Source organism: Narcine bancroftii, chromosome 4 (assembly GCF_036971445.1).
Source record: "Narcine bancroftii isolate sNarBan1 chromosome 4, sNarBan1.hap1, whole genome shotgun sequence".
Taxonomy (NCBI): domain Eukaryota; kingdom Metazoa; phylum Chordata; class Chondrichthyes; order Torpediniformes; family Narcinidae; genus Narcine; species Narcine bancroftii.
The window spans coordinates 60529126-60545742 of record NC_091472.1 but is presented as its reverse complement, the minus strand read 5'-3'; the positions used below and the strand labels follow the sequence as shown (position 1 = coordinate 60545742).

The 16617-nt window shown below is 39.3% G+C and overlaps 1 protein-coding gene across 17 annotated transcripts in view; it reads left to right on the top strand.

The window, feature by feature from the left end:
- nrxn1a (neurexin 1a) overlaps window positions 1-16617 on the top strand; it is a 1705359-nt gene that overhangs the window by 915492 nt on the left and 773250 nt on the right. For all 17 annotated transcript variants that reach the window (XM_069931396.1, XM_069931400.1, XM_069931399.1 and 14 more), the window contains one exon: window positions 10733-10855. In XM_069931396.1, the coding sequence (XP_069787497.1) occupies window positions 10733-10855 (123 nt within the window). The remainder of the gene's footprint in view (window positions 1-10732; window positions 10856-16617) is intronic.

Genomic DNA, 16617 nt, shown 5'->3' with positions numbered 1-16617 from the left:
TGAAAACCCTTTCTTTCCTGGAATAAAGGAGAGTGTATCTGGAGAATTTTGATATCTTTGTCAATATTAAAAATTATCCCTTAGAAAGCACATTAACCCATAATCACTGAATTATTTCATAAACTTGCAAATTTATGGAATTTCAGATGCATATTGTTGATACAATTGTAGCATTTAAGAGACTTTTAGATGCATTAATATGTAGGGTATGGAGAGTTATGGTTTATGTACAGATGAAAGATTTAGTTAAATTGGGAATTGTTTTCAGTATTGTCAACATGAGGGGGATGTCTGTTTTTGTACTGTACTGTTCTACGTTTTACGTTCTCTAAAACTTTTACATTTTTTGCAAGTGTAGTAACTGTAATTGTGTAACTTGGCAGGTAAATCAATAGGTGGTCAGGTTATATCAACATTTTTATCTATGTATTGTGGTGTTTCTTTCTGAATATGTTCCTGTTACTTTGGTTTCCTTCTGCCAAGCACTCATTCACATACCCAAGTAATTTAATTTCAGTAAAAACAAATAGCTCTTCCTGTCAAAGAATCAAAATACTTGAATGATTATTTCTTTACCACAAAAAGAGCAAATAATTGACAATCTCATTTTTTTACCATCTTTTTGATGTTGAAAATTTTCCCTCCAGAAATTTTGCACGTATAGTATTAAACATCAATAATGATGGTAACTGGAGATTTAAACTTTTATACAATAGGTTTCTAGTGGTCATTTCTATCAACACCAAATGTAGTCAATACCTAGCCTGAATTTCTACAGTACGTACAGCCTCCAATTTATTCAATACTCAGCTTAAATTTATATAATAAAGTCACAGTCCAGTCTTACTTTCTACGATTACATCCAATATGTAAGAAAGTGGACACTTGGCATGTTAAAAGATTTTTATCTGTGAAGTGAAAAGCTTTTTGATGTAAGGTCGATATATTGTTACACAAATTTATTGGTTTTCTGTGATTATTTGAATATTAACATTCATCAATTTATAATTGTTCATGTACTGTAAATTGCTTTTTGGACTGTTCTAATTTCCTTAAGATATCCGAGACATGTAGGTAAGTCATGAATGGGCACTGTTAAAAAGAAAATATGTGAAACTGTGTTTAGCTTAAAAAAAAGAAATTCAGAGGTTTCTATTGCTGTCTTTTAACAACTTTTAGCAAGAACATAAAGCCAGATTATGAATATGTTCACTTGTGCAGAAATGCTTTTTATAAGCCAACTGCAAGACAGTAACATTTTCTGAGGCTTGTTAATAAGAAAACACCAGTAAATATTATCGGCAAATAGTAAATGAAGTTTGCAGAGGGATCTTTATGAAATGCAGCAACTAATTAAATTTGTTATCAATTAGATACCCTGGAGCAATGGATATGTGTTACTAAGTATTTCTACTCCATTTTTAGGAAACAACATCCCTTTTGGTTCCTCATTTATATTTCTCTGCAGCAATTGTGGACTACAAATGCATGATTTTCAATATTCTGCTTAATCCATACCAATTAAACAGTATGGTCCAAAACTGTCCTCATCTGTTTTTTAATACCAAAAACTTCATTTTTTTGAGTTCTAGCATTTTTTTAATATAAAGAATTGATCTACATGTGACATGCATTGTTTGGATTATATTCTCAAATCTTGGGTTACTCAGTTGCTTAGACCCACTAAGACTGTTAAATTTAATGCCTTGAGCTTGAAGTTATCTATCTAAATATATTATTAATATAGTAGTGCACTGGAAGGAGTCGATGCTCATTTGAAGGTTTGGCACCAAGGCACTCGATAATCTTCCATAAAGGATTGTGTATACCTTTTTAGGCCTTGTGAACTGAAAAATCTCTACTGAAGGGAGGGTTTGGATTTGGAGTAAAGGAAGCAATGTGGATCATTGAAAGGGAGGGGCAAGAAGTCAAACAAGAGAAGATAGGTTAAGAGATTAGCAAACAGCTTGATAAACTCAGACCTTAAGTTCAACAGTAGATTCAGGGAAACTGATCATTAGGTTAACTTGGGCAAAGATCAGGCAGGAGATAAGTAAGTTGAGTGATTGATTGCCTTTGTGATAAGAATAGAAAGTGTGATGTGGTGTGATGAAGAACAAAGACAAAAGAAAGAAGGTAGGGTGTAGAATGGAACTACTTGATGGAGGAATGATACAGGATGCCATGCCTGGGATCCACCACAAATAATGGAGAAGGTAGACAAAGGTAAATGTAACTTATTCTATCAGTATCTCACTTGGTGCCACTATTTATTAACAATTCAATCAAGGAAGATCTGATGAATGCCTAAAAAAGCCATGAAATGGATAACATACGACAAAACAATATATTAAAGTATGCCATTTCTCCTGTCATTTAGCACCTCATTCCTCATTTGGAAGTGTTATTAGATGTGCACGACAATTATCCAGTAACAGTATTTACAAATAGTTTCAGAAACTGATATTTCTTGCAATTTGCACCAAAGTAGCAGACAAAAATCCATGACTTATCAATCGTTATATAGGGATGCCGAATGATTCTTTTTGAAGGACATTGGATAATAAGAGTTCATGGTGTGTTTCAAGCAACGTTGCATGAGCAAACAGTGACAATCTCCTTATTGTCATCTCATATCACACAACTTTCCCAAAAAGATTGAATTTCAAAGTGTGGACTATTCCATCCCTTGGCCGACATAATATTCCATTGAGATATTTATTTTGAAGATATTTTGCTATCAAAATAACCTTTCCAAAGGATGAAATATTACAACAAATGCAGTTCAACTGCGATGATTCAAAATAGTAGGGAACGGCCCTATTTCAGATAAATTATATTTTTGGGTAACTGATCATTTTTTTTAAAACAGCCCAGTAACCACAACAAATCACTTGTAACCATGTTTAAACAACAGCAAACAACAAGGGAAGGCTTTTTAATTATGAAATAATGTTTAATTCTCACCAAAAAAAAATTGACAAAATAAGATAAATCCAACACCAAAAACTAAAAATTCTACTCAGAGGTTTTTCCAAAATTCTGACATTTTTTTAAACCAGTGACGTCAGTGTGTATCCGAAAAAAATTCTGATAACTGAGGATTTCTGATTGTTTCAGATATCCTCATTTATCCAGATTTTTTTTGCCAAAATTATGTAATTTCAGCTTCTAATTTTTTTGGATAAATGAGGATTTCTGATTTTTCTGAAATTTTCAATCATATAACCATATATATAAAAAAACATATAACAATTTACAGTATGGAAACAGGCCATGTCGGCCCTTCTAGTCCACACCGATTTATGTGAAACTCCACTAGTTCCACCTATCCATTCCCTTGGCCATAATTTTCGGAGCTGTACAGACAACACTTCTTGGTCCCAAAAAAATCAGATAACTGAGGATTTTGGAATATCCAATTTCAAATAATTGTATTTGTACTGTACTTTCATCTCCATATATTTGGAATATTTTTGAAGAATTTTCCTGTTTGTTTTCCTGGTAGAATCCTACACAACGTTAATCTGGATATCGAATGGATCTTTCATACATTTCTAGTCACTGTATGGTTGACATGACCTTTTTAAAGGTTAACATGTATGTTCACAAGACAGGAAAATTACAGCATTGTGAAAAGATTGGATAATTTAGAGTTAGTGTTGTTTTCTTTGGAATAAACAAGGTTGAATGGAGAGGTTATTAAGTTATATAAAATTATGAAAGGCACACCTAAAATAGGAAGGTCCTGTTATGGTTTGCAAATGAGTCAAGAACAAGTGATAATAGATTTAGAGTAATTAGCAATAATATCAAAGTCATAACTTGAAAAGATGGTGAAGGAAGAAACTCTTACCACATTGGTCATATATTTAATGAGCTATAATCTTGAGGTTTACATCCCTTGTATTAGGAAGATGTGGGTTGAATAGCTCAGAAATGTACAATAGGCCAATGGCCTCCATCCATATACCCTTCTATAAATTTGAAAGTCCATTTATTTATTGCCTTTTGATGTTGACTTCTGATGGGTGAGCAGGAAGGTTATGGCACTAGATTTCCCCACATTATAATAGATAAAGCCAGCTTTCATGGGAGTTTTTCTTACAATTTAATATTTTTGTACAGATTATGACATTGTACAGAAAATCTATGATTCAAATCAAATTATTTACACAAGTTGAAGTCATTATTAAAGTCAAAATAGAATAATTAAAACTAATATTACATTTTTTTTAAAATATCAAATCTATTGGGTTTTTTTTAGAGGAAGAGCATCAGGCCCTTTAGCCCACCATGTCCAAAGTGATCATGAACTACCCATCTATACTAATCCAATTTCTTTCTCTTCTTTGGCTTGGCTTCGTGGACGAAGATTTATGGAAGGGTAAAGTCCACATCAGCTGCAGGCTCGTTTGTGGCTGACAAGTCCGATGCGGAACAGGCAGACACAGTTGCAGCGGTTGCAAGGGAAAATTGGTTGGTTGGGGTTGGGTGTTAGGTTTTACCTCCTTTGTCAGCATCTTTTGAGGGGGAAGACATGGAGGGGGAGGACGTGGACCTGTCCTCGGGCCTGCGCAAAGGAGCTTTTAGGTGGAGTGCAGTGTACGCAGTACTGGCCCCACTCTTTACACCCATGGTTCGTGTGCCGTGGCCAAGCAAGCTGAGACATGGCAGCGAGGTCCTTGGGTCGTAGGTTTTATATCGGAGTGGCCTTCTCCTATGCAGGTTTCTTACCCGGGCTGGAGGGGCCTGCCTAAGGTCATCAAATCCAACAAACAGCTAAAACCCAGCAAAGCACCAGGGCCTGATGGTATGCAGCTGAGATTTACCAGTATGGTGGTAATACACTGACATTATGCCTGCACCAGCTGTTCCCAAAGCTTTGGGGAGCTGCAGAAGTACCACAAGACTTCAAAGATTCATCAGTCATGACCATCTACAAGAACAAGGGAGACAAGAGAGATTGCAGCAATTATCGTGGCATCTCTCTTCTGTTAGTTGTAGAAAAATGCCTCACGAAGATCATCCTTAGATATTTGGTGTCCAACATTACTGACAACATCCTTCCAGAAAGTGTGGTTTTCAAACAGGTCATAGTACAGTGAATATGATCTTCTCACTGAGGCTGCTCCAAGGGAAATGTGTTGAGTAGCGGAGAAGTCTCTATGTCACATTTGTTGATCTAATCAAAGCATTTGACCCCGTTGTTAGAGATGGCCTGTGGAAGCTCTTACCAAATTTCGGTTTCCCCCCACATCTAACCAACAACATCCGTCAGTTCCACGAAGGTATGGAAGGCCACATTAATACGTGTGGTGAGTTGTCAGACCCATTTCCCATCAGCAACAGCGTAAAACAGGGTTGTGTTTTGGCTCCCACCCTGTTTGGACTATTCTTTGATGCTGTTCTTCAGGATGCCATATCAGACCTGAAGTAAGGGGGTCTTCCTACCAATGGGGACTGAGACTGAGAGCAAAAACAAAAGTCAAGGACATTATGGGCATGAGCTACAGTTTGCAGATGACTGTGCACTGGTCGTCCACTATCTTGACTTACAGTCATTTTGCCAGTGTTGCGAAGAACTGCAGATTGACAATCAGCATGAAAAAGTTGGAGGTTTTATCCAATCAACCCCTGGCTCGAGCTTCAAAGAACCAACTGTCCTCATTGATGACAATTGTCTCAATGCTGACAACAGGTTTTGATACCTGGGAAGCACAATAACATCCTCAGCTTCTCTAGATGTAAGGTTGAGTCAAAAAAACAGAAAGGCCTGCTTTGCCTTTGGAACATCAGGTTGGCCACCAAGTGCAAGGTGTACAGGGCCATTGTCACATCAGCCTCGCTATATGGATGTAAGACATGGTGCTCATATCAGACTCACTTATGTCAGCTTGACCAACTGCAGCAGCATTACCTACATTCTCCAATGAAGATCACCTGGCAAGACAAGGTCTCCAATATTGAGGTTCTTTCTCGAACCAGAATGCCAGCAGTTTCAACCTTGGTGATGTCAGCCCAACTGCGCTGGGCACGACAGTGTCAGAATGCCTGATGGAAGGCTGCCCAAGGACATCTGTTGTCCAGTGATACCGAAAACAAGGAGGCTGGCGACTACAGTACAAGGGTGTTCTGCATAGGAGCCTCAAGAAAGCTGACATTGCCCCATCAACATGGGAGGATCTGGCTCAAGATCACTCACAATGGAGGGATGCAGTCAGAAAGGTGTGGAGGCTGCTGAAAAAAAAGCTCAGGCAACAGTGGAAGGCACAGGAAGCATCACAACAGAGCTTCTGGGCCTGTTTCCCCTCCAGGCCTCGCCTGCCAAGTATGTGGGAGGCAGTGCCTGTCAAGGATCGGCCTGTACAACCACTCCAGGACCCTCATATCAAACCCCACAAACTGAAAGGAACCATCATCATCCCATGGGATAAATAGCCAGAGGAAGAGATTTCCCAACATGTTGCCCATAAATATGGCCCATATCTTATCCTCATTATGCTTTGAGGATAAGCGCACCCACCTTATTCTTAAATGTTGGGAGAGTCTCTGCCTCCGTAGCTTTCCCAGAGTTGTATCCTCATTCTCTTGGTGAAGAAAATTCCTTCTCTGATGTCCCATAAATCTTTTACCCCTCCTGTAAATCCATGTCCCTTTGTTATAGGAAAATCTATTTCCCACTATCTAGCCTATCTGTGCACCCTAATATTATGCAGAGAAACAGCCAATCTTATCTACGATGAGGAATTTTTAAACCCATCCACTTTAATATTCTTTGAAATGAAAGCTACATAGTTTCATCAATGATCTGGAAAGGTAGTCCTTGATTGTGTACTTGGACAACTGAAACTGATAAATAAAGGTTGGTTCAATAGTGCAACATAAATTAAATTAACAATCCAAAGGCTTCTCTTGCTGATTTTCAGGCTAACGTGGTCTAATGCATCATTTGATTGTTTCAAACTGCCTTGTTAGAACAAAACAAAATTGGCAGTCCACTCAGCATCAACCTAAGCAATGAATCTGAACATGCCAATTTGCAACTAATCCAATTGACCTTTTAAAATTCCCCTCACTAATATCTGTTGACAAATTTGTGGAAGCTATCCCTTACACGAATCAAGCACTGGCTTGACATTGTCTTTATGTTATGAGTGATATTTACAACATTGGCATGAATGTTGATATGATTTCCCACCAACATATTCAAACTAATCCCAATATCAAGCAGCACTTGGGAAAGGTCCACAGTAATATGATGGGCTGAAGATCCAGTGGCAAGGGTACAGATTGAAGAATGTCCATCATCAAAAACTGGAGATTTTGTTAGATCAATTGGCTCTAAACCTTATTATAAGCTCTTCGAGACATGGAACAAACAGCTTAATTTCTAGAGGTCGGGTGAGTGAAGCCTCAGACAAACCTGGTAAAACTAGTCAGTAGACATGAAGGCAAAACACTTCAGAAATTGGAGAAATACTTTACAATAAGGAATATGGTAATTCACCTCAGGCCCAGGATATTTCAGCAGAAGTCCCTCGAGGGTCTGTTCTCAGCCATCTTCAATTGGTTTATCAATGAGTTTCTTGTAATGAATTTCCTCTATCATGAGGTCAGAACTGAGAATGTTTGCCGTTGATTATTCAATGTTCAATTCCTCAACCAATGAAGCTGCCTACATCTGCATGCAACAAGACCAAGACAACCAAGGCAACAAACACTTAAAAGTGGCAAGTAATATTTATACCACAAAAGGGTATGATTATCTGTCTCTGACATCCAATGGAATTGAATTTGCATAATTCCCCACATTCAACATCCTGGTGGTCTCTGTTAACCAGAAATTCCCTGGAACAGCCATGTAAATATTATGTCTACAAGGGTGTGTGTGGGGGATGGAGGGTTGAAATAAGACTGGTTATTCTGCCAATCACATTGCTGTGGACCTTTTTGCCTATTTATACTAATTCTATTTATCTCCATACATTGCCATTTCAAGTATCAGCCTCAATGTTCTTAAACGGAGTACAGTTATTGTATTAGATATCGCGACTTCCTCCTGGTAATGAGTTCCAGATATCATCCACTCATAATAGTTAAAGCAACCTTTCTCTTCAAATGCTTTTTAATATTCCCTCCTCTCATCTTAAATATATGCATTCTTGTTTTCATTACCTTACCTTGGGAATAAAAGATTTTGACTATCTATCTATGTCTCCAACAAATGTTACATATCTCCATCAGATCACTTCCCAGCCTTCTACTCTGCAGGGACAAAAATCCAAGGCTATCCAATTTTTCACCATAACTACCATCCTCCAACCCAGACAACATCCTGATAAATCCTATCTGCATTCACTTCCTATAATGTTCTGACTAGTAATGCACAACTATACAGAGTGTAGTCTAACTGGTGTTTTATAATGTAACAAAAAATGGCCCAAATTGTATATTCTAAATGTAATATATTCGTTTCTCCCACCACTAATGTGCAGTGTGCACAATCTCCAAAATGCCCACTGTTATTCATCTAGGCTTCTCCAGAAATAACTGATGACATCTACCATTAAGAAACACAGGTAGCAGGTGCATTGAAAATCCAATCTTTGCATATTCCCTTCCAAATCATCCACCTTCTTAACTTGGAAATACATGTGTCTCTGGTCCTAGTCTTGGAATTCCTTGCTCAAAAGCATTGTGGGAATGTCTTCGCTCAAAGGAATGCCAATGTTCAAAAAAATTGTTCATTTCCAACTTCTCAGTCACTCGATGTTCATAATAAAGTACCGTAGCACAAAGTTAATGGATTAGACATTAACTTTACAGGAGAAGCCAGAGAATGATCGTGGATAATTGCCTCTCTGGAAGCATCTGACTAGAGGTGCATCTCAAGGTGCACTCATTGGTGATGGGTTCATTGCTGTTCATCATCTATATGAATGATCTGGATGATAATGTGGTTAATTGGATCAGCAAGTTTACAGATGACACAAGCTGTAGTAGGCAGCAAGGAAGGTTTTCAAAGCTTGCAAAGAGATCTGCACCTGCTGGAAAATGGGCTGAAAAATGGCAGATACATTTTAATGCAGACACAGTGAGGTATTGCAATTTAGATGGACTAACCAAGGTAGGGCATCATGGGACACAGAAAGGCAATGAGGAGTGTGATAGAGCAGAGGGATCTTGGAATACAGATACATAATTCCTGCAAAATGGTGTTGTAGATCCACAGGGACATAAGGAGAGATTTTAGATTATTGGCCCTCATTAATCAAAGTATTGAGTATAGGTGTTGTAATATTATGATGAAGTTGTTTAAGACTTTGGTGAAGCCAAATTCATTTGGAGTATTGTGTGCAGTCTTGGTCACCTAACTACAAGAAGGATATCAACAATATTCAAAGAGTGCCGAGGAGATTTATGAGGATGTTACTGGGACTTGAAGATCTGAGTTACAGGGAAAGGTTAAACAGCATATGACTTTGTTCCCTTGAGCTGAAGAAAATGTGGAGAGATTCAATAGAGGTAAATAAACAAAGTTATGATAGGTAGAGATAGAGTAAATGCTAAAAGGCTTTTCCTATTGAGTTTCAGTGAGATTTTAAAAAAACAAGAGCGCGTGGGTTAAGGGTGAAAGGGAAAATATTTAGGGGGATCATTCGGGGGAAATTATTTACACAGTGAGTGGTGGGAGTGGGAATGAGATGCTGGCTGAAGTGGTGACTGCAGAATCAATTTTGACATTAAAAAATTTGTGCAGATATATGGATGGGAAGGGTAATGAGGGATATGGACTGGGTGCAGGCCAGAGGGACTAAGCAATATAATGATTTATATTCGACTAGAAGGGACTGTTTCTGTGCTGTAGTGATCTCCGATTCTCTGGGGTAATTGATGATGGGTAATAAATGTTGCTAACAACACCCAAAAGCTAATAAATAAATCCTTGTCAGGATACACACATCCCAAGAAAAAAAATGACATGGCTGCACCAGATTTATATTAGAAACTTCTGTTCTACAGCAGTTTCTGAACATAATTGCCATTGCCATTTAAAAAAAGAAACAAATATTCTAATTTTCCAAACATTGCAAAATAACTTTGTTCTTCAAAGAGTGAGGTTGAATATTGACCAGCAGTTAGAAGATGAAGAATGTGAAAAAATGCTCAACAAATGTAGTTTTGTGGATGTTGTTTGAAGATACTGAAGGATCTTCTTAAAAAAAGGAATGTTTGTGAACTATTCCAGGATCATGTGTGTAGAGTTGAACACAGAAATAGAACAATGAGAATTGGTTGCATTATTAAACAGAATTGGTGGGCCTATGCACAAACAGAATCCTTTAATTTTGATGCTGTAATAGAGAAAGAATTGACAAAATGTCAGTGAAGTTTCAGGAATTAATTTGCACTATTGAACAGGAAATTTCAGTGTTTAATGATCGACTTTTAATTAAACAGTTAAAATTACATTGAGCAAATAAATGACTGGCTTATTGTTAGAAAGATAACATTGTGCCTATTCATGACAAACAATTGTTGTACTTTTATATGTGATATATCCTGCATAAAACTTTATTTTGTTTGTAGACTATCATATTGTATGACTTTTCCTATGCCTTTCTTTCTCAAGTATTGATGTAATATTTGGTGTTCAAATGTAATTTGAACATGTTAAGTTCAAATTGAATTCACCAAGCAAATAATCCATTGCCATATTGTTATGCAGGCAAAGGTCCAGAAATGCTTCATGCTGGACAAAATCTCAATGATAATGAGTGGCACACAGTCCGTGTGAGTCGTCGAGGAAAGTACCTGAAGCTGATAGTGGATGAATTACAACCCGTTGAAGGTAATGAATGCTTTTGTTAATATATGATCTTCAAATAGAATTTCAGTCATTGTTGACCATGTTTCCTTTCCAGGCAAGTCTTGTTTTGCACTTTAAAACATTCCATACCTCGATGAAGGGCTCCAGCCCAAAAAGTTAGTTATTTATCTTTATCTTTGCTATATAAAGGACACTGTTTGACCTGCTGAGTTTCTTCAGCATTTCTCTTCACTCTTTGTTGTCTTCTTTGGCTTGGCTTCGCGGACGAAGATTTATGGAGGGGGTAAAAAGTTCACGTCAGCTGCAGGCTCGTTTGTGGCTGACCAGTCCGATGCGGGACAGGCAGACACGATTGCAGCGGTTGCAAGGGAAAATTGGTTGGTTGGGGTTGGGTGTTGGGTTTTTCCTCCTTTGCCTTTTGTCAGTGAGGTGGGCTCTGCGGTCTTCTTCAAAGGAGGCTGCTGCCCGCCAAACTGTGAGGCGCCAAGATGCACGGTTTGAGGCGTTATCAGCCCACTGGCGGTGGTCAATGTGGCAGGCACCAAGAGATTTCTTTAGGCAGTCCTTGTACCTTTTCTTTGGTGCACCTCTGTCACGGTGGCCAGTGGAGAGCTCGCCATATAATACGATCTTGGGAAGGCGATGGTCCTCCATTCTGGAGACGTGACCCATCCAGCGCAGCTGGATCTTCAGCAGCGTGGACTCGATGCTGTCGACCTCTGCCATCTCGAGTACCTCGACGTTAGGGGTGTGAGCGCTCCAATGGATGTTGAGGATGGAGCGGAGACAACGCTGGTGGAAGCGTTCTAGGAGCCGTAGGTGGTGCCGGTAGAGGACCCATGATTCGGAGCCGAACAGGAGTGTGGGTATGACAACGGCTCTGTATACGCTTATCTTTGTGAGGTTTTTCAGTTGGTTGTTTTTCCAGACTCTTTTGTGTAGTCTTCCAAAGGCGCTATTTGCCTTGGCGAGTCTGTTGTCTATCTCATTGTCGATCCTTGCATCTGATGAAATGGTGCAGCCGAGATAGGTAAACTGGTTGACCGTTTTGAGTTTTGTGTGCCCGATGGAGATGTGGGGGGGCTGGTAGTCATGGTGGGGAGCTGGCTGATGGAGGACCTCAGTTTTCTTCAGGCTGACTTCCAGGCCAAACATTTTGGCAGTTTCCGCAAAGCAGGACGTCAAGCGCTGAAGAGCTGGCTCTGAATGGGCAACTAAAGCGGCATCATCTGCAAAGAGTAGTTCACGGACAAGTTTCTCTTGTGTCTTGGTGTGAGCTTGCAGGCGCCTCAGATTGAAGAGACTGCCATCCGTGCGGTACCGGATGTAAACAGCGTCTTCATTGTTGGGGTCTTTCATGGCTTGGTTCAGCATCATGCTGAAGAAGATTGAAAAGAGGGTTGGTGCGAGAACACAGCCTTGCTTCACGCCATTGTTAATGGAGAAGGGTTCAGAGAGCTCATTGCTGTATCTGACCCGACCTTGTTGGTTTTCGTGCAGTTGGATAATCATGTTGAGGAACTTTGGGGGACATCCGATGCGCTCTAGTATTTGCCAAAGCCCTTTCCTGCTCACGGTGTCGAAGGCTTTGGTGAGGTCAACAAAGGTGATGTAGAGTCCTTTGTTTTGTTCTCTGCACTTTTCTTGGAGCTGTCTGAGGGCAAAGACCATGTCAGTGGTTCCTCTGTTTGCGCGAAAGCCGCACTGTGATTCTGGGAGAATATTCTCAGCGACACTAGGTATTATTCTATTTAGTAGAATCCTAGCGAAGATTTTGCCTGCAATGGAGAGCAACGTGATTCCCCTGTAGTTTGAGCAGTCTGATTTCTCGCCTTTGTTTTTGTACAGGGTGATGATGGTGGCATCACGAAGATCCTGAGGCAGTTTACCTTGGTCCCAACAAAGCTTGAAAAACTCATGCAGTTTGGCATGCAGAGTTTTGCCGCCAGCCTTCCAGACTTCTGGGGGGATTCCATCCATACCTGCTGCTTTGCCACTTTTCAGTTGTTCGATTGCCTTATATGTCTCATCCAGGGTGGGAACCTCATCCAGCTCTAGCCTTAGGGGCTGTTGAGGGAGCTTTGTTGTAGTCATTGAGCAAACACTGCATGTGTAATTGGTGCACCTACAAATTACATGTGGCTGAAATGATTATTTGCTAAATTACAGGAATTTATGTACCGCCCACTGAGGTTTTCACAGTAAGAAGAATACATTATCATAGAAATTTCAAAATCAAAGATGCAACAAACTATTTTGTAGACAAAATTACAGCATTTATCAGTAAAATATATTTGTCATCTGTTGACCCTAGTTAATTCTGAAACACTTGTCTCCCTTGTTAGTTATTAGACTATGCAGAACTTGCCTGGGGGAATGGGAATGATTCCATTAGGTGAAAGACCTGTTGTTCTCTCTCAAGCTGACAGCCTTCAAGTTCACACTGTTGCTGCCCTGTGAGTAGCCTACCTTTTGCATCAGGCCATCGAGCCTAAACCATGGTGATGCTACAGTCTTAAGCCTGGGCTTTAGGACCAAGAGTACCTGCATCATGTGCTGCAAGTTGCTTTTGGTCTTCTCCACAATTTTTGCATTATGACCAAGCAGACACTATGGTGGGCAGGAATACAGAGAAGAAAATGTGTAGGACTCTGAGTTAATGGGTAATTGAAAGTTGGATATATTGGTATTAGAGTCAGGTGAGAGACAACTCACAGTTAATGGCTGTGTGGATTACCTCTTCCTGTCTTTCTCTTCATCTGCATATCATCCTGCAGGGCTCCGATTCCTTTTGCGGGTGAAATGAAGTGGCCGTAAATATCGACAACTCCTCGCTCAAGTATATATGTCTGTATTAGATTGGTTCACCATTGGTCTTCATCATCACATTTCATGCATAATGTCGACACATGATGAGCCTGTAAAACAATATTCATGCAACAAATGGCATTCTGCAAAGTCATCTTGTTTCCTCTGCTTATTGCTAACAGGGACAGAAGAAAGAAATATATTTAATTTTCATTTGAAAAGAGAGCATTATTGTTCAGTGGTATTCAGCAATAGCAAGATGTTTCATCTCAGCATCAGCTTTGATGCAATATAAAAATTTGATCCATTCACTGCATGGTTCTTGTTCTTCTCTACATTTGGAACCAACGGCTTATTTTTTTTATAACCATATCATTACTACAGCAGAGGCAGTTCACAGACCATTTCTTGCTATATTTCAAAGAAGAGAATTGCTCTCTGAAGAGCCGACATCCACCTGGGTTCTTTCTGTGTCTCCTCCATCTCCCTTTTTTTAATAGTTTATGGATGTACCCTGCTGAGTTTGTTCTCTATTCCAAAAGGTGTCTTCTTAGGAGCAGCTTTCATGTTTGTGCATAATCCTTGAAGATCCCTGAAGACTTCAGCATTGTTGAGTTTTAATAAATCCGTGCTGACTTCAAATGAGAATTCCACAACACTTGATGTCACAACCTGTTGGCTCTCATATTTGGATGCCCACAACTTTTGCCCCAGAAAATTTCTCACATATTTGAATATCAATTTGGAACCAGTTCAGCATCCCTGCCACCAAACTGTCTGTACCTGTGGTAATACGACCACGAGCCTACTGCAGGGGGCAATCTTTGTATCTACAGGAAGCCCACCTAAGGGCTGACTCCACCTGACCAGCTGTCAATCAGCTGACCTGAATAGACCCCCTAGGGGGCTGTCAGTCAGCCGACCCGAATATAGACCTGAGCTGGCCCCTCCTGAGCCAGTCACACGGGAACCACCGAAGCATGAACTGGTGTTCAGACTTTTATCTGAATAAAGCCTGTTGTACAGTCTTTTGAGTTTTGTGCTTGTTTGCTGCTTCCTCGGCACACCAGAGTACCAAATTATTATTCTACCTAGTCTCAGTGACATGAACCCAGTCCATAGCCCTCCATACCTCTCCCATCCATGTACCTGTCAATTTTTTCTTAAATGTATAAAATGAGCCCGCTTCAGCTGACAGTTCATTCCACATTCCCGTCACTCTCCGCGTGAAGTTCCCCTTAATGTTCCCCCTAACTTTTCCCCTTTCACTCTTAACTCATGTCCTGTGGTTTATATCTCACCTATCCTCAGTGGATAAAGCCTAGATGCATTTACTCTGTCTATACCCCTCATCTTTTTGTCTACCTCTTTCAAATCTTCCCTCATTCTTCTACACTCCAGACTGAATTCAAATTTGACAACATGTGTATTGTAGTATTTGGTTCATAAATTGATTTTGATGGAATACTTTGAAGTAATTTAAAATAAATCCAAGAAAATTTTAAAACATTCAGAGGCTGTACTCATCCTCCTTTTTGTTCCTAGGCATATTGATTAGCCATTTTTTTGAGAGCCACGCCACTCTTTGCTGCCATATGTTTTTGATCAGGATATGATATGATGCTTTAGATTTGTTGCTAATTGACGATAGATTACTGTCCTGTAGGATTTCCAGTTCTTACTGTTCAATAGGAAATCTGTTCAATAGGTTATTTTGTAAAGAAATGCCAGGAAGGTGGCACAGAAGCCAACTGGAATTCTGTTTGGTGATATTATATCCATTACAGATTGCAGAATTAGTAAACATCTCTACAAAGCAAAGGCATGGTGCAATGAAGAATTCAGTTAAAATGGATTCATATAGCTGCATAACTAACTGTGAACCAAGCCAGATATCTTATCAATTCCCATAAATTTTTTCCCCTTCAGAGAAGCAACCATTTCTCGCATTCTGATCTGATGATAAAGGAGAGCTGGAGGAGCGGCAAAAAACAAATTATTAATTATCTACTACTACCAACTCTCTTCCCCTCACCCATCCATTCAAAACCTATCAAAATAACTCACAGCTCATATTAGTAAGGGCCAACCTCCTGTGCACCTCCAATGTTGACTTGCCCAGAGTCTAGCAAATGTTTTGAAGGTGTAAGAGGGGCCGGGGGAGGGGTGCATGTGGGGGAATTTCCAGAAGGAATTAATAAAGGTGGGGTGTCAATTTCTCGGGGTATTGTTTGAAATATGTGATTTATGGAAACCAAAAAGATCATTGTACTTTGCATTTCACCATTTATTGTCCCAATGTGAGTGACATTAAAAAAAGGGAAAGCGATGGAAAACTAATGGAAATTTTAATCTTAAAAAGTAACAGTCAACAAATTGGGCATGCAGAAAATCCTCCAGTGCAGGGTATAGGAGAACTAATGAACTGTATAATTGTCTGATAGTTTGCAGATATTTACTTAGAGTAGTATTTAGCAGGAAGTTGTAGGGGGGGTGTCCAGTAATTAAACTATCTTCTCACAAAAAAAAGTACAAGAAATGTGAAAGAACAGTTTTCAATTTTTTTATTTAAAATTTCATTTTTAAATGAATTTACTGTTGTTGTAATACCTCTGTTTGTGAGATGTAACTGCATAGTGAGTACAATGCAAATTATTTCATGAACTGTGATTTATTTAGAATTTAGAAGATCCTGAGAGGAACTTGATAAATGAAAAAATGTTTCTCATTGATTAAGTTAATTCATTAATTCTGATAAAGAAGAAAACCTATATATTTTCCTCTTTTCTATTTTCTGGACCAGTCTGTGCATTTTTAATGAAGTTCCAGCTCTCAACTTCACCCCTGCTGTTCAGATACATGGTATTTTTTGTTTCATGTGCAATTGAACAAAAACCTGGACAGAACTTTAAACGGGATATGATTCTGGCCATCTGTGGCCCCTTGGCCTTGCTGAATCATTCACACCTTCCATT